Raw genomic sequence first — 25,056 nt, 5'->3', positions numbered from 1 at the left:
ACGGGCCAAGCATGCACTTTCATTTAATGGCTTGTGCCTTTTCTGTGTTAACTTATTATATTTCACAATGCGAATGCATATTTCCCTCTCATCTGATATCTTGCAACACCTGCTCCCGTTTTCACTCTTACGCCTTCCTCTTTCATTTCTACTACTCCAATGCCTTCCTTTTTAATGCCAAACTTCTGACACTAGCTTGTTCTTTATACCTTTTGTCATCCTGTTAATCTTTTAATCAAATTCAATACAATATATATATATATTTTTTTAATCCTCTTCTAATTGCCTTGTGTTGTATGTTGTTTATCCCCAGGAGTTCATTTCAAACATTTGAAGATACATCCAAAGGTACATTCCAGACCCAAACAAGATTGCTTCTTGAACAACTTGGAGCCTTGCCAACAGATATAGATTACAGTAGATCATATAATTAATATAGAGACTCACTGGCACACACACACACAAACACCCAATCACACGCAGACACACTGACACACGCACGCACATACGCACACACCCACACACACACACCCACACCCACACACACACACACACACACACACACACACACACAGACCAATTGCAATATGCTTTCGGAGTTAAAGTGCATAAACCCTTGATGTATGATCATGTAAAACACAGCATTATATAATACAGAATTTTTTTATTTTTTACAGGATCTAAGGCTCATAGTGGAGCTAGAATACGCACACGCACGCACGCACGCACGCACGCACGCATGCCACAGTACTGTCAGACGAGTCAAACAACCACTGAGCTTGGGGGACTTGCCATCATTTCCTGGGGAACTCTGCATCCCAGTGATGTCAAGACAATGGCACCACCTTTTATCGTCACAATCAGCAGTGAATTTCCACAGGAGAAATTTCCTCCTCCCCATGGATGACAACCTACGTGGATCATCCGAGCTCTTCTCCTGTTAAATGCTGAACGTCAAGCAAGGGAGCAGCACATACCATTTTTAAAGTCTTTGTTAACAGACATCTGGTAGCATATACCTGGTGTTTGAACCTGGGGAGTAACTGCTGAAAACTATCTGTCCGGGTTCTTCCCGACGTCTTTGTTCTTTGTTCCTTTCACATTTCTTTCTTGACTCTAATTCTTGCTTCTTTTTTTTTTCCTTCATCTCTTTTGCTCTCAATTTCTCTCTTTCTTTATCCATCTCTCAAGAGAAGTGAGTTATTGCAGAAATTTTTCTGTAAGGCCCGCTTGGCTGCGCCTGGACGGGTTTGAGGGTAGTGTAGTCGCAGCTGAAACCCAAATCCTATCCAGGTTCCTCCTGATGACTCCATATTTGCTATTTTACTTCTTCGGGTTCCTTCTGATGACTCCGATGTAGTATTTGGTTTTCAGTTTGATTAAGACTCGTCCAGGCTTCGAACCGACGACCTTCCAGACTCGGAGTGTACACTCGAACCATTACACCACCCAATCTGGTTTAAGGTACTATATTCCTTTGTGGAATATGCTATCATTACAACAGTATGGTATTTCGTCGTGAAAATATGCTGCATGCTTTTGAAAAGGTAATTCAAGCCATTTAAAAGTGAGAAGTGACGGAAGCTGTTTTGGAGAAAGCAAATTGTACATCGTGTTCTGAAGCATCCTTCGTTTAATGGTAATTGAACAATGTTTTCTAATCCATCTCATTATTTCTTGACATGACTGTGCACAGCTGGCATGTCATACTTGACTGTAGCACAATGACTACTGTCTGAACTTAGATTCAGAGGACTTTGAGTTGTTGTCACGTCAGTGCTTCACGACTGTTCAGTGGGGGTGATGGGTCATGCCCTTTGAGGGAATTTCCATTGTTCTCTCCAGTTGTTCCAGCTGGGAAGATGAACTCCGATTCGCAAATTAATAGAGTTGGGTTCCTGAGAAGAAGGAATCACCAAAATTATATTTTTACAATCATGGCGATATAAATTACCTGGCCATCATTGGTGTTGAACGGTCAACGAACCAGGATGCTGTGTTTCTTTCATTGAAAAAAGAAAGGTGTATCAATGTTCTGAGAAAGCCCGTCCCTTTTCTTGCAGCAGAGTGGTGCCCACTGGTAATATCACTCAAAGACATGCAACGGTTCAAGAGGAACTATGTTGTCAGAGGAAGCAGTTCAGAATGACAATCACACAATCTTGGTGAATGTTCTTAAATTTTGGACATTGTTCTGCTGTACCTGGAATTCGAAGATGTTTTTGAGAAAATATACAATATGTGGTCCTTGAGCAACTCTGGAAAGGCTTGGACTTTATCGCCAAACCGTTTGTCAAGATTAAAACAACATTCCAGTTCCTCAACTGAAATAGGTTTATCTACTTTAACGGAAAGTATAAATACATATACCAACTTCATGTGACTAGAACGGCACTCGGGAGAGCGCATACCTCCGCCAGGATGAACAGTTCATGATATGTATCCCACTGATATGCCGGATCTGGATCTGTCTGATATGCCGGATCGTCCTCATCATACACCCATTATGTCCACCAAGTTTCGTCCGAATCCGTCTACAACTTTTTGAGATATGCTCACAGACAGATAGAAAAACAGACAAACAAACAGACAAATAGGTGTGAAAACCGGTGGACAGAGGTAATTCACCATTAGTGTGCACACAAATTGTTTCTCACCACGTCATTGTTTCAGAATGACATCCTAAAAGACTTTGCTTATGGTCAAGATGCCGTTCAATGTGAGGACTAGGATTGCCATTATGACCAACGTTTGGGAGAACGCCAGCACGACTTCACCTGGTGTGTTCCACCGTGTGCAGGTCGAGAGGAAACGGCCAGACCTCGGCCTCAGTCCTTGAAGAATATACAGAACCAGCGAGGATCTGAAGAAACGGCAAGCTGCAGAGGTTGTGGTGAGTAGCTAAGATTTATGAGCCTGCTGATCAAGTATACATAAATTTAATCGAAATCCCTGAATTCTGTGTTGGTACGTCATCATGGCATAATTGCTCAGGTTTCAAGGCAATCCTCACTCTACTCCTTGTTTGTTTCACCGTCATTTTTTATCTCTTTGCTTTTGTTCAAATTGATAAATCAGAAACAAAAAACAACCAACTGTTTTGCCACTTTTTTTGGCTACAAAATCTTGACTCAGAGAAGAGTGAGATGACATAGGGGAAGAACACAGATGAGGCAATGCACTGACAATGTGTCAGTGAGACAATACACAGATGCAACAAGGGGGAAGAATGAACTGAATGAAACGAGAGTCGAGGGAAGTAAATATAACAAGGAAGTAGATATAAGGACGATAGAAAAGATCATCAGTAAGGATGAAGGATAACCTGAGTTGACGATGCACTTCCAATTGGAAGCTCTGGATGGAAGAGTGGGATTCAACAGATTGAGGAAGGAGGTTCCAAAAGCTGGAGAAGAGAGGAAAAAAGGAGGAGTAAGCCTGGATTTTGAAAGATTCACAAGGAGGGAAGAATGGGTTTGCTGGAAGAACGTGTGCGACTTGCAGGGAATGGTAAAGGATGGAGGTATCAAAGAGCAGAGGGTGTAGAAATTAGAGAGACCAATGACCTTTCTGAGATGAGAAATTTTCTCATCATTTCAGCAGCAGGTCCTGTACTTCGGCTTCATTGTGAGAAATGCCAATGCTGTCGAGAGCTTTGATGTCCAGAGCACGCAGGAGATACAGGTGTGAATTAGGGGCAACAACCCCCTACGGGAGAGCTTTGGTGATGAAGTGACAAATGATCCAATTGTCACGTTTTATTCAAGCGTTTCTTGACACGACAAGAGTCGAAACAATGGAGCACTGCCTCGCGGACTCGTGAACTCGAGAGACATACTCTGGTTGCAACTGCCTAAGGTATTAAAATTAATGGAAAATAATTGATGAAAACTGCTGGAAATTATTGCATTATCAAAGATGAATAGATGAAAGAGCAGCTGAGCGTGAAAGATTTTTTTTCGAAAGTAAAAATGTACTTTGTGATGTCAGGAGCAGTTGGTTAATTGTAATTTTTAGAATCAGGTGAGATAAAAAGATTTGAATACCCTTCCATTGTTATGAAGTGTACTTCCTCCATCCTCACAATGTAGTTCAAAGCTCAAACATGACAGATTTCTTCCTGCGATGATGTTTTTTAAATCGGAATCATTTTTTTTTTGAATATTCCAAAGTGAGATTAGAAATTTGTTTCATCACCAAGCTTACTGACCCACATCGTCATGTTTTGTCGAACACGCTTGTTAAAAAAAAGTCTTATAAAACAGTTTGTACGTTCATGTATTTCATGCTCTTGCTTTGCTGCATGCCGTTTGTCTTTACTATTATTAATAGATAAATTAAATTTGCTGGAATTTCAGAATTTTAGCTGTTATAGTGTAATTGATTGTGTCAAACAAGGCTGAGTGAAACAAGGATGCACAGCCCTAAAAGCTGTGCATGGACAGCATGTCGTTTTGCAAATTGACACGGCGTAAACTGTTTTTATGTGCGTGAAACTGTGCCGTTCAACAGGGGGTGTAAACTTTGTGGCAAGTGAGATCAAAATGAGTGATGAGGATCGCATCCGCCTCATGAACATGGTTAAAGATAACCGCATCTCCATCGACGAGGCATTGGCAAAGGTATGCACTGCGCTGGGACGCGACTACAACACTAGAAATAAGAACACATCCGATATGAAAAAATAAACAGCAAATTGTAGTTGAACTAGGAAAGAACCCCTGCTTATGTACAGGTTAATTCCCCTCCCACTTCTGTGATGTCAATGACGTATTTATTATCCCCACGCTTTTTGGAAAATATTGTGATGATTGTGAAAATCATGTAAATTGTTCCCACAGTAGTTTATTTCACGAGGGAGGGTGTCACTGTCCATGGCAATGGCATGCCGGGGAATCGTCCTGAGTGGCTTGGAGGGAGACATAAAATAAAGCTGTCCCCATGTTTTTTAATCACAAACAATCATTATAGGAAACAAAAAAACTAAAGGAATAATTACAGGCCCTTATTAGGTCCAGGCCACGGGGTAGTTACCCCACCCGCGCCTCACCCTCCACCCCTCTCGACGCCCCTGCTCACACCAAGTCCTTCTCAAGACTGCACGGGGTATATACCGTATTCTATGAATACCATCCAGTCATATATCACATGATAATGTACAAAACCGTCTGGGGATATGTCCTTGGCCCAGGTGGCCTTGTTCAACAACCCCACTCCCACCAAGTGGCACCGCATGATACACATTGACATATAGATAACACTGGTCAACAATTTTTTACTTTCTGAATGTTGTCTAGATTTCTACAAGTGAATTAGGGTATTCTGGCACTGCTGAATCAGGAAATGGCATCCGTTTCTCTCCATCAGGTCAGGTTTTTGTGCTAAGTTGATTTGAAAAAATCAGATCTTGTGACAAAATCAATTACATTTTTGTGGCATTATCAGCTGATTTTTGTCAACACATATCATCCTAAACATGTTTTTAAGAAAAAAAAATGTTTTGCCAACAACATTTATTGATTACATGATAGAAACATCGATTACTGTCATCTGAATGGTGGGCATTGATAAAGGTAAGTACAAGTAAATTGCATGTTGCGTCACCACTGTTCAAACTTCAGGGCTTGAACTTCCGTTTCTTCGAACTCCTGGAATGTTCAGCGGCAGGGAGGTCTCTCTTCAGATTCCAACAGTAGTCAGCCATCATGACTGCGTCCCAGCGACCCTGATACCTGGTCTCCATCTCCTTCATGTCCTGATGGAATCTCTCCCCCTGCTCGTCACTCATTGAACCCAGGTTCTCAGGAAACCGGTTCATATGTGAAAATAGGTAGTGCATCTTGATGCTCATGTTGCAGCCCAGGTTTCTGAAAGCAGTCAGCATGTTGTTGACAAGTTCTGCGTAGTTTCTGGCCTTATTGTTGCCAAGAAAGTTCTTCACTACCAAAACAAATGTCTTCCACGCTTCCAGTTCCACTTCGTTCATTGAGTTTTTGAACTCTGGATCTCTGATGAGCTGACGGATCTGAGAACCATCAAAGATGCCAGCTTTCAACTTCTCCATGGTCAATCCTGGAAAAGCCTGGCACAAGTAAGTGAAGCAGTCACCATCTTTGTCCAGAGCCTTGGTGAACTGCTTGATTAAGCCGAGCTTGATGTGCAGCGGTGGGAAGAGTATTCTGTCTCTGTCCACCAGAGGGTCGTTGATGACGTTCCTTTCTTTGCATGGCACCAATTCCTACCGCACAGGCCAGTCCTTCTTCGTGTAATGCTGAGCACGGTCCCTACTATCCCACATGCACAGAAAACATGGGTACTTGGTGAAGCCAGACTGTTGTCCCAACAAAAAGTTCACCATCTTCAGGTCAACACAAATAAACCACTTATGCTGATCATAACCAATTTTCTCCAGCACGTACTTCACCGCTTCATACTTCTCCTTCAGTGTAGTCGAGTGAGCGATGGGTACAGAGGCAAACTGGTTGCCGTTGTGTAGCAGAACACATTTCAGTGATCGCTTGCTGCTGTCAATGAACAGTCTCCAATCTTTGGGTTCGTACTGTGGCACTCCAAGCTTGAGCAGAAGCGCATGTCATAAATTGGCGCATGTAGGTATTGTACATTCTTCAGAGTTCGTTATTTCAAGAAATACAACTTTTTTGCATCACATTATTACAAAATCTGCCCCATTAACTTTAGTTTTGATCCACGAACTTTATGCTTTGCCTCACCAATTTTTGGAAGATTTTGAGGTTTTATGACTTCAAACTGATCCCTTTTCGACATAATCACCCAGAACTATCGTACCTGAATACTTCTTGTCATTAAAATAATTATTTCCAATCAAAACAATTATTTGACATGACATTTTACCCCCACCAACTTCTTCGAAAATGCTCCACACATGCGTACATGTGAACAAAAATGTAAAAAACGACATGTGGCCATATCTCAAAAACTTGACCTGATTGAACAAAACTAATGTGAGTTTTGGATTCAGCGCATCAGATTCGTCCTAAATCAGCTTAAAAAATGCAGACAACAAATTTGTTGTTGACCAGTGTAATTGATGTCCTCCCCCCACCCTGAATCGCAGAGGGCTTCCTCTTTTCACCACATCAAACCTTCCCTGCGCATCCCAAGTACAACCACTAGTTTTCAACTCATTCCATGCAGTGGTTAAAGATTTCGGTACATAAAGGTCAAACAAAAAAAAAAACACTTCTACAATTATATAACCGTATGATTCTGCAGTGAGAGCATATAAAATAGGAGGATTGATCAGTCCATGGCTTTGTTTGTGATACAACCCCCATGCTGTACAAGGTGCGTTCAAAAAGATTCTTCCAATGAGATACAATGGGCCGAGACGTGCCAAAAAGGTATAATGAGCCATCAAAACGTACAAATTAAATCATGCATTTATATATTTTCTCATCATATGTACAAACAAACACACATACATACATACATACATACATACATACATACATACATACAGTATTGAAGAATAAAAAAATTGCTTGCTGAATCAAACTATTGTGAGTACTCTTGGTCATGGAACATTTGAATGCCCCTTGTATTTACACAAAAAACAGCCACAGTTTAGTAAACAATCTGACCCGATGTACCGTACGTACTCTGTATGTGTTGCAGAGAGTTGGTTCTGCCAAAGCAGTTTCTTCACCAAGGGTCATACTCAGCATTTTGCCATCCCTCTCCCCGCAGTAGTTAGGGCAGGAATTTGGAATTTGTCCAGGGTGCAGGCAATAGTTCACCCACTCTTCATGAAGGACACCATAGTATCTTTAACGTCCATCAACTAATGCTGGTAGATGTGACGCCCAGTTTAACGTCCATCCAAGGGACAGCACACACATTGATGAATCGCCCTGTCTGTGAAACACTGAGATGACAGTTTATCGATGGGTCAGGATTCCAACCCAGGCCCAGACAGCTTAGAAGAGAGTGTGCGTACCTCGAGGTCTAGACCATCCTAACAGCCCCTAAGTAATTAATATAAAGCTATAATTGATCATGTTGGTTCATTAAGAGATGTTTGTCATTGAGGTTGTATGCTTTGGTGTTGAAGCATCATCGACCAGTGCATGAGTCTATTTTTTTTCCTGCTTTTTACTAACTACATGTCACTGGTATGAGAAAACAAATCATCCAGGATATCAAAAGCCACTTGACATCATGCATTAAGTGTCTGCACCTTTACATCCAGGCTCCTTACATTGTATTTTTTTCTGAATTTTGGAGTACTACACAAGCTGAGACCCTTCCATTGAAATTAAGTTGTTCCTTGATCATAGACTGATGTCTGTAAACACACAGACAGACAGACAGACAGACAAAGTGAACCAATTGCTTAACCCAGCTTTTTACTTTGCACGCGAAGGGTAAAAAAGTCTGGAGGTGAACCGACAACTTCTCAGCTGTTCCCAGCGATACGAACTGGAGTTTAAGTGAGACGCTACCGCCACCTAATGGCTGATGACAGCAGCATGCCTTTATCAACTGATGTTCAGGGAATTTCCAATTAAAATAATTATTTCATTTTAGGTCTGCAGATAAAGCGAAGAAGATTTTATTGCTTTTCTTCAAGAACACAAGCAAACTTAAGAGAAAATCCTCTTTAGGGACAGCAGCTCAGACATGTTGCACCTTGACTGCTTCACGCAGGTGAAGCGCTAATTACATTGAACGATAAAGAATGGGTCACCGTGCTGATACTTTGACGACATAGTATTTTCTTTCTTGCCATTATAATTAATGTAAATGCAGGGTGTCATTTTAAAAGGGGCTTGCACATTTCTACCTCCACCACCGAAGGTGAATGGAGGTTACGTTTTCATCCCTGTCTGTCTGTCTGTTTGTCTGTTTGTTTGTCTGTCAATCACCGGCAGGTCACAATTTTAAACCGATCTTCACGAAGCTGCATCACTTGGTGGAGTATGTCATAACCAAGAAGCCTGAGGTCAAAAGGTCAAAATAGGCCAAAGGTCAAAAACCTGTTGAGTTTCTAAAATCCTCAATTTTCATCCGATTGACTTGGAATTTCAACAGGATTTGCCAATCAGGTCACTGAATTGAACCACCAATGTTTTTTTGAGGTCAACATAGGCCAACAGGTCAACATGGGCCACATTTCTAAAAATTGTCGATTTTCATCCGAATGACTTGAAATTTGTAGATGAGTTGCATATTTGTTCATTGAATTCAACCACCAATTATTCTTGACGTCAAAATAGGCCAAAACATCAATTTGGGCCAAAATTTCTAAAATCCTCAATTTTCATTCGATTGACTTGAAATTTGAAAAGGATTTACATATCAGGTCACTAAATTCAACCACCTCTTGATTTTGAGGTAAACTTAGGCCAAAAGGTCAAAATAGGCCAAAAGGCCGATTTGGGCCAAATTTTCTAAAATCCTCAATTTTCATTTGATTGACTTGAAATTTGAAAAGGATTTACATATCAGGTCACTGAATTCAACCACCTATTATTTTTGAGGTCACCATATGCCAAAATGTTAACATAGACCTAAAGGTCAACATAGGCCAAATTTCTAAAATCCTCAATTATAATCCGATGAACTTGAAATTTGAAGAGCATTTGCATATCAGTTCACTGAATTCAACCACCTCTTAAGTTTGAGGTAAACATAAGCAAAAAGGTCATCATAGGCCAAACGGGCAATTTGGGCCAAATTTTCTAAAATCCTCAATTTTCATCTGATTGACTTGAAATTTGAAGAGGATTTGCATATGAGGTCACTGAATTCAACTACCTATTATTTTTGAGGTCACTATTGGCCAAAATGTTAACATAGACCAAAAGGTCAACATAGGCCAAATTTCTAAAATCCTCAATTATAATCCGATTAACTTGAAATTTGAAGAGCATTTGCACATCAGGTCACTGAATTCAACCACCTCTTAAGTTTGAGGTAAACATTAGCAAAAAGGTCATCATAGGCCAAATGGGCAATTTGGGCCAAATTTTCTAAAATCCTCAATTTTCATCCGATTGACTTGAAATTTGAAGATGATTTGCATATCAGGTCACTGAATTCAACTACCTATTATTTTGAGGTCACTATTAGCCAAAAGATAAACATCGACCAAAAGGTCAACATCGGCCAAATTTCTAAAAGCCTCAATTTTAATACAATTAACTTGAAATTTCAGGAACATTTGCATGTCAGTTCACTGAATTCAACCATCTCTTAATTTCGAGGTAAACATAGGCCAAAAGGTCAACATAGGCCAAAGGTCAACAACTTAGGATCATTTTCTAAAATCCTCAATTTGCATGTGATTGACTTGAAATTTGAACAGGATTTGCATTTCAGGTGAATTAATTCAACCACCATTTATTTGTAAGGTCAAAAGGTCGATACAGGCCTAATTTCTAAAATTGATAGATAGAGCCAAAAACTATATATTGTCATGTCCATGGGAAAACAGGTAAGAGCTGCACCAGAACGGCACAAATACACGGACACAAGCAAATCGAAATAACTAAATAATAATTTAATAACAATAATCAAATATTGTTACGTGAGGTAAACTGAATCTAAATCTAATTGAGATGCCTCCACACAGACAAGGGGAAAATGAACCAAAGAAAAATCCCTCCTTTGTCCCAGCACTTAGCTGTGTGCCAGAGATGGTCTTGAGGGAGCTTTGCATTGAGGAGCTTCTCTATGTGTAGACGTGCGCAAAATGGCGCCAAACCGCTATCTCGCAGCTGGAACAAACATATGTCAGGCAATCCGTGAGCGGTATTCAATACCAAGGCTCAGAGACCCCGTGCAGCTGCTTTGTGCATCAGTCGTCCTCACTAACCCGCTATTTGACATACACGACGCTCGGAGTCCGTTCCTCACAACCCAACCAATAGCCAAAGGCCAGCGTCTTGCTTCACCACGCGAGTCAAATCGCCTCAACACAAATACAATAATCATGCAGTCTTCTTCATGCGTCGAAGGAAAGCCAGCCGTAAAGCACTTTTCTTACAGGCCATCTCCCTAACTATGTTCTTTCTCGACCTCGTGCATAATTCCCTCACTCCCCACTCAACCATTCCTCTTCACACTGACCTCGTGCGTGTGCTCTCCTGATCTCTCCACTCTGACTGACATCACCCCGACCCACCATTTCCTCCTCCGGGGCATGGCTTGCTTGCACGAAATGGGGGAAGACGGGGCCTCTGCCCGCTCGGCACGTTTGACTAGTTTCTGACGTCAAGCCCATCATTCATCAGCCTCGGGGGCATGACTTTGCCTGGTGTTACCCTTGGAGGCGGGGCTTCTGCCTGCTTGGCACGTTTGGCTTGCTTGCATGTCTCCTGCATGTGCACGGACCACCGAACTATTCAATCCTAAGCTCCCTGTTAAATTCCTCCATCTACCCCCACAACCGTAACTATATATATATATATATATTTATATATATATTTATATATATATATATATATATATATATATATATATATATATATATATATATATTTATATATATATTTGCATATATATTATATATATATATATATATATGTGTGCATATATATTATATATATATATATATATATATATATATATATATATATATATATATATATGTGTGCATATATATATATATATATATATATATATATATATATATATATATATATATATATATATATATATGTCATTATATCTCAAAAAGTTGTGTACAAGTTGTGATAAAACGAGGTGGATGAGTTGGTTCGGTGACAAGAACAAGCGGATTGGATTTTTGTTCAGATCCAGCCTATCAGTGGGATATAAAACGTAAACTGTTCTACCTGGCAGAGGCATGCGCTCTACAGAGTGCCTTTCTATTTTGTTCTGTTTTGCCAAGTGTCACTAAATGAGTGATTTTTCATTTGTTTGTTGGTTAGTCGATCTCGTCGAAAAAAATGTTTTTTTGAGATTTTTCTACCCTTATTATCAGTATTTCCGTTGATATGTTGGGTAGTCGATGTAGTCGAAAAAAAAATGTTTGAGATTTTTTTTTCTACCCTTATCAGTATTTCTGTCGATATGTTGGGTCGTCGATCTCGTCGAAAAATAATTTTTTTGAGATTTTTTTTCTACCCTTATTAGTATTTCCGTCGATATGCTTGTCTGCCTGTCTGTTGGGAAGTCGATGTAGTCGAAAAAAAAAAATCAAAAAAATTTGAGATTTTTTTTTTCTATCCTTATTATCAGTATTTCTGTCGATATGTTTGTCTGTTGGGTAGTCGATCTCGTTGAAAAAAAAATCAAAACATTTTTTGATTTTTTTTTCTACCCTTATCAGTATTTCCGTCGATATATTTGTCTGTTGGGTAGTCAATCTAGTCTAAAAATAAAAATCAAAAAAAATTTTCTTGATTTTTTTTCTTTCTACTCTTATCATTATTTCTGTCGATATCTTTGTTGGGTGGGTAGTTGATCTAGTCGAAAAAAAAAATCTCAAAAAAAATTTTTGAGATTTTTTTTTTCTACCCTTATCAGTTTTTCCGTCGATGTTGGATAGTCGATTTAGTCGCGAAATTTTTTTTCTTTCTACCCTTATTATCAGTATTTCTGTCGATATGTTTGTTGGGTCGTCGATCCAGTCGAAAAAAAAAATTTTCAAAAAAAAATTTTTTTGAAATTTGTTCTACCCTTATTATCAGTATTTCCGTCGACATGTTTGTCTGTTGGGTAGTCGATTTAGTCCAGAAAAAATTTTTCTTTCTACCCTCATCAGTATTTCCGTCGATATGTTTGTCTGTTGGGTAGTCGATCAAGTTGAAAAAAAAAAATTCCAAAAAAAAAAATGAAATTTGTTCTACCCTTATTATCACTTTTTCCATCGACATGTTTGTCTGTCCCTCTGTTCGGTCCAGTGCTCCGTTAATACAATGGCGATTTCGATGAAACTTGGTTGGTAGGTTGGTAGGTTGGAAGCCATGACCTAGTTGTGTGCAAATGAGAACCATTGCTATGGACACCATCATTGCCGAGCAACGGGGCTTTAAATTTTTTTGAAAAATCAAAAAAAAATTTTTTCGAAAATCAAAAATCGGGCCACGAGCGACTGTGGGCAGTACATTCAGCCATATTGCCAAAAATTTCCAGCCGGATCCTATGAAAACTGTCAGAGAAGATAGACTTTGAATGAACCCTGGTCGAAAACAATAAAAAAATGAAGTTCGTTATATCTCAGAGACTATGAGTCAGATATACATGAAACTGGTATGGTAGGTTCATGGTATGTCCTAGTTATGTGTGAGAAAGAAGCGTTGCTATGGACCCCTCCATTGCCGAGAAAAGGCCGAAAAACCTCTAAATGTGGGGGTATTTTCACGAAAAAACAATCTGCAGCATTAACCCTTGAAGCTAGAATCATGAATTTTCTTGTGCTTAATCCTCAGGTCATTTCCCATCGAAGGGGCCCATTGCGACTACCCATGTCCGCCTACCGGCTTGTCTGTCTGTCTGTCCCTCTATTCGGTCCAGTGCTCCGTTAATACAATGGCAATTTCGATGAAACTTGGTTGGTAGGTTCATACCATCACCTAGTTGTGTGCAAATGAGAACCGTTGGTATGGACACCACCGTTGCCTAGCAACGGGACTTTGAAATTTTTGAAAAATCATAAAAAATTAATTTTTTCGAAAATCAAAAATCGGGCCACGACAACTGTGGGCAGTACATTCAGCCATATCGTCAAAAGGTTCTAGCCAGATCCTATGAAAACTGTCGGAGAAGATAGACTTTGAATGAACCCTGGTCGAAAACAATAAAAAAACAAAGTTCGTTATATCTCAGAGACTATGAGTCAGATATACATCAAACTGGTATGGTAGGTTCGTGGTATGTCCTAGTTATGTGTGAGAAAGAACCGTTGCTATGGACCCCTCCGTTGCCTAGCAACGGCCAAAAAACCTCTAAATGTGGGGGTATTTGAACGAAAAAACAATCTGCAGCATTAACCCTTGAAGCTAGAATCATGTACAGTATTTTCTTGTGCTTAATCATCAGGTCATTCCCCATCGAACGGGCCCATCACGTCAGGTTCTATTTGGTTGTCGACTTCCCATGTACGCCTACCGGCTTGTTCGTTTGTTTGTTGACTAGATATCTCAAAACGTTCTGGACGGATTCGGACGAAAGTTGGTGGATGTGTTGGTTAGTTGACAAGAACATGCTGATTAAATTTTAGTTCAAGTCCGAATCCAGATCCGACCAATCAGTGGGATACAAAACATAAACTAATCAGCTTGGCGGAGGTATGCGCTCTTCCAAGTCCCCTTCTCGTTGTCACTGAAATTATAAAATGATTGTCACATCCACTCACATAATTCATAAGATTTCAAATTCCTTGTGATCATCAGTTTTTATAACATCATAACATGGGTTAATTTTTATAACAGACCTGTAGCCTGCATTTTGTGCCTTTGGACAATAAATTATATCAGGAATTGATGACAGTGAAATATTGCAAAAAGAAAAAGAAAGAAAATTCCAAGTATTAAATGATAAAGGGTTCAAAGTCCATGTGTTGTGGTTATGAGCGATGTGAAGTTGCTTTAAACTCATGATTTTTTTTTCCATACATCAACTACATATATTGACAATCAAACGGGAAAAGCCAGAAAATATCATCTTGCAAATCACAAGGCTGAACTCTCGAAACAGTTTCCCTCTTCAAAGTCATGATGCCATCTTGCCAAGACCATCTCTTGTGTACTTTGCCCCTCTGTCCCCTCACTGCATCCTCCAATCGAGACAAAGCAGAATATACCTCGACTCAGTGTTTGTCTCAAAATCTCGTGTACCTAACACATCCCACGCTGTGCTCACCTTACCTCCTCGTACTACTACAATCTGACTCTGTGTCATTCACAGTCGAAAAGGTGAGGTGGAGAAGGTTCTTCCCAGCCTCGACTGTTCAGCAGAAATGGCCTGTAGATGGCATAAGCGTCCATGTTCTCAAATCTTACTCTTGCTTCTCCTTTGCATACTCTCTTCAGCTTCTCCTTCTCCTTTGCCATCTCGCATCTGCCTGGAGGTCCACCAACAACACTCACATTCACAAGAATGGTGCCAAAACAGGTCTTCTCAACTATAGGTCAATAGACATTCTTCAAATTACAAACAAGGTCATGGAATCCATAGTCGCTGCTGATGTCAAGTCTTTCCTTGTTTCAAACAGCCTGATTTCTGAACATCCATTTGACTTCCATCCAATTCACTCGATTACGAACATTCTGACTGCTTCTCTCTCAGCAATTGTCGGAAGCCATAAATCTCAAACAAGGCACGAGGACTTTGTGTATCTCAGGGATATGACACAATCCTGGCATCCAGCTCCGTTTGCCAAGGTTGCTGCCTGCTGCATACAAAGCCGCCATCACACCTGGATTTCTATCCTCCACTGGTGGAGTCAATACACTGCTATCAAGGGAAGCCTCTAATCCTAATCGAGGCTGGAGTGCCCCAACAAAGTCTTGTGTCCAGTGTTAGTCCTTTATTTGAATGACTTCTCTGATCCTCTGGAAAACCTTCTCTTCCTTTTTGGAGATGACTCCACATTGTGTCATACAGGAAAGTATCCTATGGATAGGCATGCAGCAGCTGTGTAATACTCTGCTGATCTGGGATTGGTGAGATGCTGGTCTAACAAATGGAACATGTCTTTGAATTCTGATAAATCCCACAGTCTCACTTTGTCACACAGAAATAAATGTCAACTGAATTTCCATGGTCAACCACGAGAAGAGGTTCAGTCTCTTGAACTTATCGGCCTTACCATCAGCCACCACTTATCTTGGGCTGGCATAAAGCGAAGCTTGCCTCCAAGCCAGTTTCAGGCGGTGCATCCTCTTTCATTCCAACTCATTCCTTGAGAAATCAGAATTACTTACAGCCTGCAAGGCCTTTGTTTGTAGCTTAATGCAGTATTGTCCTCCCCTATGAGCTCCAACATCATATCTCACTCTCCTGAATTCTTCTAGTTCTAAAGCCCTCAACATTATTGGCATTCCCCATGAAGATACCAAAGCACAAGGCTTGTTGCTGTCACATCACAGATAGGTTGGTGGTCACTGTTTTTTTTTCACCGCATCTCCTCCAGTCTAACGCCATATGCTCTTTCTGCCCTCTGAACATCCATGGATACTCCAGGATGCAATTCTTCCAGTATCACCTTCCAGGTTAAATTCCCTAAATCCAGACTTCCCACCCACCTCCTCCCTTTTATTCTTTTCTCTCATTTTTGGAACTGCCTTGCAGGGATGGTTCAATCATAATCTTCTATCCATGGCTTCCAAGCAGCTGGTGTACAACCATCTTATGTCATCCCCCATCCCTACCAGCGATCTTTTCGACCTCCAACAACCCTACCTAACCAAACACTCTGACTTGCAGATTACTGCGTTTTCTCATCCCTACTGTCTCTCCTCTTTTCATGTTCATTCATTCCCTTACTTGTTGCGTCCAGATGGGACGCCTAGTTTAACGTCTATCCAAGGGACAGCACACACATTCATGAATCACCCTGCCTGTGAAACACCTTATAGATGGGTCGGGATTCAAACCCAGTCAAGACAGCTGAGAGGCGAGTGTGCGTACCTCCAGACCTTCGTGCCAACCCAATAAAACCTTATAATTCTGAGTTTTTGAAAACTTCATCAGTGTTTCAATTTAACACAGCCACTTCAGTAAACTATGACCCCTCCCCCAGGATACCAGTCCATTCTATATATAATCAGAAACCACTTTCATTACTTTTCTGCAGTTGAACTTTGGTCCTCAAAATCAAATCTATACCTCTCCAGTGAAATTCTTGCTTTTTAAACATTCTGATAGAGAGAAAGTTGCATCAGAAGTACCATCGATGAAGCCATACTGATTGGCACCGTATGCTATAGTCCTGCCCATCACTCATAGTACCGCCAATTCAACGCCATTGAGAAACACCTCAACACATCACTCGAGTGTACAACATGACAACACCGTTTCCCCCTACTCTCAGGGTACATACCCCCCACAAGATGACATCATTTCCCCCAACTTCGGCGTTAGCTTAAAGACCTGAAACTTTCAACTAACCTCCAGAATTCTTCAGAAGCTTCTTTTTTTTTTTATTCGTTAGTCGTTACCATAAAAATATTCCAAAGGACAGAGACCAACCACTGAGCAATACCACGAGCTAATTAAAAGTTTCTAATTTTCACCGTTTTAAAAAAAACAACTTTTCAAACTCAGTGATGACCTATAAAATACAAACTTTTTGGGGAAAGTTTTGCACCTCCGGTTCAAAATGTTCTCACGTGGTTCGGCAAATGAAAATAATAGCAGGTGGTAAATGGTTTGGGGGGAAAAAAACTGGCTCTCCATGTAGTGCAGGCAGTAGTTTTTAATTAACATTTGTTGTTGACTCTAAAACAGCAATGTTCCATGGACCTGCAGATGGTGAACCAGTTGCGTTACTGCCTTAAGCATCGTGACCTTGTTTTGATGAGCACAGAATTGGACGGAGTGTTTTTACACATCGCACAAGAATGATAGTACACGAATAACAACGATTTCTTTTCCTGAGATGTTAAAAACTGGAGGAAAAAACACAAAACAAAACAGATGAACACGAGTCCTTCTGTAGGACACCAAAAGAGGGCGGTCTTGTCTACGTTTGGAGGAAGAGTCTGAATCGGTGAACGTTGCTATGATTTGAGTGTGGATTCAAGAGTTTGGATAATGTTTTCCATATGCACATGGTATCCTTCCTTTCTCACATTCTGCAGTGGTCTCAAGCTCATGGAGTAGCTTGTCAACATATTATAAGCAGGGCAAGGGCATTCAGAGACAACAGTGTAGATTTATTTTAAATAAATTTGTTTAAGGTTTTTTTTAAAATAAACGGAGTTTTTATTTTTATTTTTTATTGGGCTTTTTCATGTTATGGTGAGTACCAAGAGCAGGTTTTTAAATAAACTGTGAGTTTTTTATTTTTTTTAATATGGCTTTATCATGTTGTGGGGAGTACCAAGATGCCGGCCGGTGTCCTCAATTTTTTTCAGTAAACCAGTGACCCCAGTTATATTTAAATCACTGTTTGTATCCCAATGATCGGTTGGATCCGGATCAAGATATTCACCAAAAATCGAATCGACTTGATCTTGTCACTTACCCAACTCATTCACCTCGTTTTGTCATAACTTGTCGACAAGTTTTTGATATATTGTGCTATATAATGTTTTTGGCTCCATCTCTCAATGGTGAAGAATCACTTTTAAAAAATTTAAAAAATTTTTCGGATCAGATTCGGATCGAATCTTCACCGAAATAGAATCAATTTGTCCTTGGCACACACCCAACCTGTCCACCAAGTTTTGTCCAAATCCATCTAGAACCTTTTGAAATATTCTGCTCACAGACAGACAGACAGGGGTGAAAACATAACTTATGTCCACCCTCGGTGGTGGAGGTAACAATAACAAATCAACACAGGATATGGGACGTGACACATCAGCAGGAGTGTGCTCAGTTCGGTACACAAAACAGATCAAGCCATTTAATGACAAAAGCAACAATCGGTGAACGTTTTGTGAACACCAAACAGACCAAGCCTGAAAGTGCACGAGTTTCTGACTCATGGTGATTTGTAATGCCAAGCTGTCTGTTTCCAAAAACAACAAATCAAATGTTGAACTCCACTTTGTTTTTGTTGTGTAAAAGGTCTTCAGCTCATTGAGGAGCTGTGTCCAAAAACTTAGACACACACACACACACACACACACACACACACACACACACACACACACACACACACACACACACACACACACACACACACACACACACACACACACACACACACACACACACACACCTGCACTTGGCTTCAGACAAACAGCCACTGAGCTTGATGGGGTGGGAGGGGGTGGTGGAGTGATGTGTACAAGCAACGCCATCGTTTTATGACATCATTTTTCTCTCTGCACTCAGCAACCAAGTGTGAACTTGCTCCTCCTCATGGGTGTCAACCAGTGGGGTTTATCCATGCTCTATCCTTTAAGTGCTGAACATCAAGCAAGGAAGCAACGTGTACCATTTTAAAATTATTTTTTGATACGACGAGGCCATTGTCACTATCAAACAATGATGTGTCAAACTAACCCTAACAAAATTTCCATCGTGGCACATTTACTTGTTCTTCGTTTTATTTTCTCAACAAAAATCAAGCTTGTGATTGTGTGTTACCTTTGCACCACAACAGACTTGTAAGTTGCAATTTGTACTTGCTTAAATGTATGTCTTAATGTCTTTATCGTTTTGAGGTTGGGTTGAATGGACGGCCGAGAGGTACTCACACTCACCTCTAAGTTGTTTACCCTGGGCTTGAATCCAGACCCAACTATAAACTGTCATGCCGGTGTTTCACAGGCAGAGTGATTGATCTATGAGTGTGTCGGCCATTGGATGGACGTTAAAGATCCCACTGTGTCCTTCATGAAGAGTCCATGAGCCATCACCAACACCATGTACAAATTACTAATTCCTGCCATATCCAGCAGGGGCATTGCATCAGCAGCGCAGCCACACCTTCGGCCAATGATGCTACCCCGCAACCTTGTGCTGCACACGAACGAAGAAGATTCAAGATTGACTGTAGGAATGAGCCATTTTGATGGCACAGAAGTTACAGGAGATGAAGGGTCTTGACAATACAATGTGGTTAACTTCACTTATATTGGAATTTCAGAATACGGTCAGAATAGTGGTACACCTGACCCACTCTTGCAAAGATATGGTCGAATCTTGATTATCCACAAGTGCAAGTAGATATGGCAGCTGCGTTTCAAATATTCTGTATAAAAACAGCGTGCGCCACAATGCTGCACCTCCACACTCAGCACAAAATATTCAGGAAACGAAGAACTTTGCACGGTAATAAATAATTACGACATGCTACGGTAATAAAGCCAAGCTAAACGGCACCACGTGAGTACTGATTCAACGGTATAGGTGCCAGGTAATACAATGCATATTCCTGAGACAATGAAGCTATAAATTTGATCGAGTCACGGTGTCAGCGTTTATTTCATGGAGTGTTCTTTTGAAATTTTCTGCAACAAACTGCGATGGTCCGGACATGTGCTGGCCATCTTCAAACATTTTTGATGTCCATGATTGTTTGCTAAACTATATTGAAATACACATTCTCTGCCTTTCCTGAACGACCAATACAAAAGGTCCATCCAATTAGATGATACCTGAACAGCTAATGGACAAAACCGGCCTAGTTACATCCACATCCTCCATGAAGTAGTATTCACACCCACTCCTAAAGGCCATGTAAACAGATAGATGAATGACTATTTACCAACTCAGATACCCAGGGCTGGATTTCAGCTTGCAAAGCCACCGGCCCATGTTATCACACCGAAATTATCGTGCATTGGGATAAGAAGACAGCAACATGGCGAACAAACTCTTAATGCAAGAGAAAACAAGAAAAAGAGTAATCAGAGATTGCAGACCCTTGCCAGGACTTCTTTGGAGTGGTGTTTTTTATAGGTTTATCTTTCAATCCAATATGGCTGCCAAACCATGTGTCCGATCAAGTTGAAATTTAAAACGTGTATTCCCCATCTCGACTAGATCATAAATTTAAGGTTTCCCATCGATTTATTCAGTGGTTCAGGAGAAATCATTATTTAATATTTTCTTCAATCCAATATGGCTGTCAAACCATGTGACCTCTCAATTATTGGTTCACGAATCAGTAAGTGACCACTATATTTGTTATGGGTGTCTGTCTGTCTGTCTGTCTGTCACGAGCATAGCTACGTTGGTTTCGATCCGATCCTGATAAAATTTGGGTGGGAGGTTTATATCATGATCTAGTTGTGTTTTCCGGAGAATGGGCGTGCTGCGCCCATTATGGGTGGAGCCACGTCCAAAAAACATGTGTTTTTAGGGGTAGCCAATTTCAAGTTACAATTTCTCCGAAGGGGTTTGTCGAATCTGGCAGGGGTTTCGGTATTTGGTTAGCCCAATGGCACCTGCATAGCCCCACGGAGCTTGATTTTTCATTTTCGTCCCAAGGTCAAGGTCACAAGGTCACAAGGTCACGAACTTAGAAAATGTCAAAAAAATCAATAAATTGGGCATCGAGCTCCTAGGGTTTTCAACTGTTTCGAATGAAAGTTGGTATGCAAGTAGTGTTCTTCGAGTACTACAACTTTCATCATTTACGTTTTTACCGATTCCCTCCAGTTTGCCCGTGGCGTCCCCTCGAAGGGCAAAAAATAAAAAAGGCGAACCGTGTACATTGCTCGTGAACCATCGCCGTCTCCAGACTTGTTCCTTAACACACTTGTACAACCATGGTGTGGGGAACACTTGTGTGAAGTTGCCCCCTCGATTTGTCCAGCCGTTCTGGAGAAGATTTTTATGGGTTTTAGGGAAAATCCAATACGGTTTGGAGACAAAGTGAGAGAGGCGAGATTGAGATGGTTTGGACATGTGCACAGGAGGGATATGGGGTATATCGGGAGAAGGATGCTGAGGATGGAGCCGCCAGGTAGGAGGAGAAGAGGAAGGCCAAAGAGGAGGTTTATGGATGTGGTGAGGGCGGACATGCGGGTGGTTGGTGTGACAATGGAAGATGTGGAGGACAGAGCGAAATGCAGACGGATGATCTGCTGTGGCGACCCCCTAACAGGAGCAGCCAAAGGAACAAGAAGAAGAAGAATGTGAATTCCAATATGGCTGCCAAACCATGTGACCAATTGCATCATCAAATTTTTTTCTGTGGACCATTTTATCCCAAGATGACAATCAAAAATTTTCATACTGATCGGATATGGTGTTCTACATATGCAATTATGACGTCATAATGAGGGCACCTATGACATCATAAAAAATCACTTATTGAGGAGTACTTGCCATGCGCCAAGTTTCAATTTTTTCCTTGGTGCGGTTTCAGAGATACAGAGGTCCAATTTTTTTCTGTTTTTCCAATATAGCTGCCACACCACGTGACCTATGACAGCATAATTATCATTAAAACATTCCACATGAGTAGTTGCATCAATGTTGAAAATTTCGTCTCAATCCGACACGCGGTTGTGGAGAAAAACATGAAAGTTCTATGCAGACAAACGAACAGACAGACAGACAGACAAACAAACAGACAGACAAACAAACAGACCCAAATGCAATACCCTCTCCTTTGGGGAGGGAAACTAGAAGGGCACTCTTCGATGTCACAACGTCACCAGATATGTCTCCGCCAACATTATTACATCATTATATACTTGTACCAAGTTTGATTTAAATTCTTGAGGCCAGATTCAAAATATTAAATAATTCTGGCTGCCACACCATACGTCTGATCATGTTGATATTTAAAAGACATATCCCCCATGATGACTAGATCACAATTGTGGCGTTTCACATTGATTGATGAACCGGTTTAAGAGAGAGAATTAAAAAAAATGATTTTCATTCAATCCAATATGGCTGCCAGACCTTGTGACCTATTAATTATTCATGAACACCCTGCTATCCCCATGGCTTGGGAACATGTGGGTGAAGTTTCCCCTCGATCTGTTAAGCAGTCTGGAGAAATTTTTTTTAAAGGTTTATTCTTCAAAAGTCATAGCTGCCAAACCATGCGACCTATGACATCGTTGGAGGAGAACGTTTTGTTCCTCATGGACAGTCGATCATACCTGCAAGTTTTGCCTTCATCTGTTCAGCTGTTTCGGAGAAGATTTTTGAAGGTTTTTATGCGAAAAAGTGGCTGCCTAAACACATGACTGATGACATCAATTTTTCCCCCCAATTTAATTTAGCCCAAGATGACCATCAAAACTTTTCATACTCATCGGATGAAAACTTTCGATGTATGCAATTATGATGTCATAACGAAGCCACCGAAGACATCATCCAAAAAAAATCCCAATTATTTCCCACGCCGAGTACTTGACATGTGCCAAGTTTCAATTTTTTTCCATGGAGTGGTTTCGGAGACGCAGAGGTCCAAAGTTTTTCCTTTTTTTCAACATGCCTGCCAGACGACGTGACCTATGACGTCATAATTGTCATTAAAACATTCTACATGAATAATCACACCTATGGTGAAAATATTGTGTCGATCAAATAAGCGGTTGCGGAGAAAACAGAGAAAAATAACACGGACGAATGTTCAGTACATAGGAAAAAATTGAAACGTACGTATGGGCGTACGGTCAAACCGAAAACATAATGCCTCCGGCAACTTCGTCAACGGAGGCATAAAAAGTTATGGTTCAACAGTTTTGCATTACAGTGAAAATGTGTGTCTGTCCTATGTAAAAATAGATGTTATATGATGTATTTTATTCCTGAAAGGCCATTTGTGGTGTCCTGTTGGTTGTTGAGTTGTACTTAAATGGCATGAGACTTTTCACTGGCAGATTCCAAGATAATCAGCTTTGTCTTCTTCATCGTATGTATGCAGCACAAGGCTGTGGGGTAGCATCATTGGCTGAGGGCGTGGCGATGCCACTGATGCAGTGCCCTCTGCTGGCTAGGATAGGAATTAGCAATTTGTTCAGGGTGCTGGCGATAGCTCGCTGACACTTCGCGGAAGACACCGTGAGATCTTTAACGTCCACCAACGAATTCCGACAGACAGGACGCCCATTTCAACGTCCATCCGAGGGACGATTCACATATTAACGATTCACCCTGCCTGTGAAACACCAGGATGACAGTTTATAGCTGGGTCCGGATTCAAACCCAGGCTCGACAGCTTGTGTGCATACTTCTAGGTCATCCCGTCAGCCCTATACTATCATCTTAACAGTTGCAACCATAGTTTACTTCCAGGTACACTGGATTTGTTTCATTCTGGCTTCAGCATGTCTTGAGTGGGGGATTTAATACCTCACCAATAGTCTTTCTGCATTACAGACTCCTCTATTTAGGTATGAAGTGCTCCACCGGTGGCCAGGTGTGCCTGGAGAAATAAATTTTTAAGTGGTGCGTTTCATTTCGGGTGACGCAGCTACGCAAAGTCCAAGTTTCAAACGTCATTGAAACAAGCTGGTTCTGTTTCATACAGGAGACAAATGTATCTCGAACCATGTGGGAATAAATATGTCCTTGGCTGGGATTTCAATGTCAAATTGAACTTGGTACTTAAACCATGTGCATTGCCTTTTGTCTTGAAAACATCCTCTGTTCGCATCAATCATTCTACATCTCAGGACTTCCATTTGTGGTGGGCTTCCAAGAACAGCCGTCCAAAGGGAATTGGATTAAATATGTCAAGGCTTTTCATTGCATAATTCATATCTCGGGTTTAGTGAAAATATTGTTTTTTTATTTTTAATCTAAACCTCAGCCAAGATCAATCAATGTCATGACAAAAATCCCAGCAGCTCTACCATTCACATTATCATTATTGGGTTACAATTTCAAGCTCCACCATAATATCTTGACATCAATTCCATAAATGGGCCTAAAACTCACGATACCCATACACACCGTATGACTTACAAAGGGATCGGTCATGTTGTCTTCCCATTGTCCAGTGGTATAGGACTTTTAAAATATAGGTATAGGTATAGGACTTCACACCAAAGACTTTTAAAATGGTACATGCTGTTTCCTTGCTTGACGTTCGGCATTTTAAAAGGATAGGTCATGGATAAGCATCCATAGGTTGGAAACGTTACACAGACTTGATGGGCCGACTGGCCTCTTCCCTGCATTAAGGGCCTTTTCATACTGAACCTAAACGAGCATCGGTTGTACCACTTGGCTTGTATCAGTCTTTTTCAATGTGTTGACATCATTATTGAAGCATTACGCCAACCCACTCCAATTCTGTGATAGTCATGGTCTTACATAGCTCGACTATTTTATCCGTGAACCCTCGTCCTACTGCCTTGATACCATGCAGCACAATATAATGGCTAAAGGAGGGTAAAACACAATGGAATGCGATGAAATAATATCGGAAAATCAGTCCGAAATAGAACCGAATGA

General features: G+C 40.7%; 1 protein-coding gene across 5 annotated transcripts in view; it reads left to right on the top strand.

The window, feature by feature from the left end:
- LOC147010561 (SAM and SH3 domain-containing protein 1-like) overlaps positions 1-25,056 on the top strand; it is a 378,167-nt gene that overhangs the window by 238,225 nt on the left and 114,886 nt on the right. For all 5 annotated transcript variants that reach the window (XM_085858823.1, XM_085858822.1, XM_085858821.1 and 2 more), the window contains exons 4-6: positions 314-348; positions 2,801-2,893; positions 4,513-4,622. In XM_085858823.1, the coding sequence (XP_085714949.1) occupies positions 314-348; positions 2,801-2,893; positions 4,513-4,622 (238 nt within the window). The remainder of the gene's footprint in view (positions 1-313; positions 349-2,800; positions 2,894-4,512; positions 4,623-25,056) is intronic.

Source organism: Eptatretus burgeri, chromosome 16, assembly GCF_056783735.1.
Source record: "Eptatretus burgeri isolate ZD-2024b chromosome 16, Ebu_testis_v1, whole genome shotgun sequence".
NCBI classification, from domain to species: domain Eukaryota; kingdom Metazoa; phylum Chordata; class Myxini; order Myxiniformes; family Myxinidae; genus Eptatretus; species Eptatretus burgeri.
Note: the sequence above shows the minus strand (reverse complement) of the source record. Positions and strands in the feature narration are given on the sequence as shown.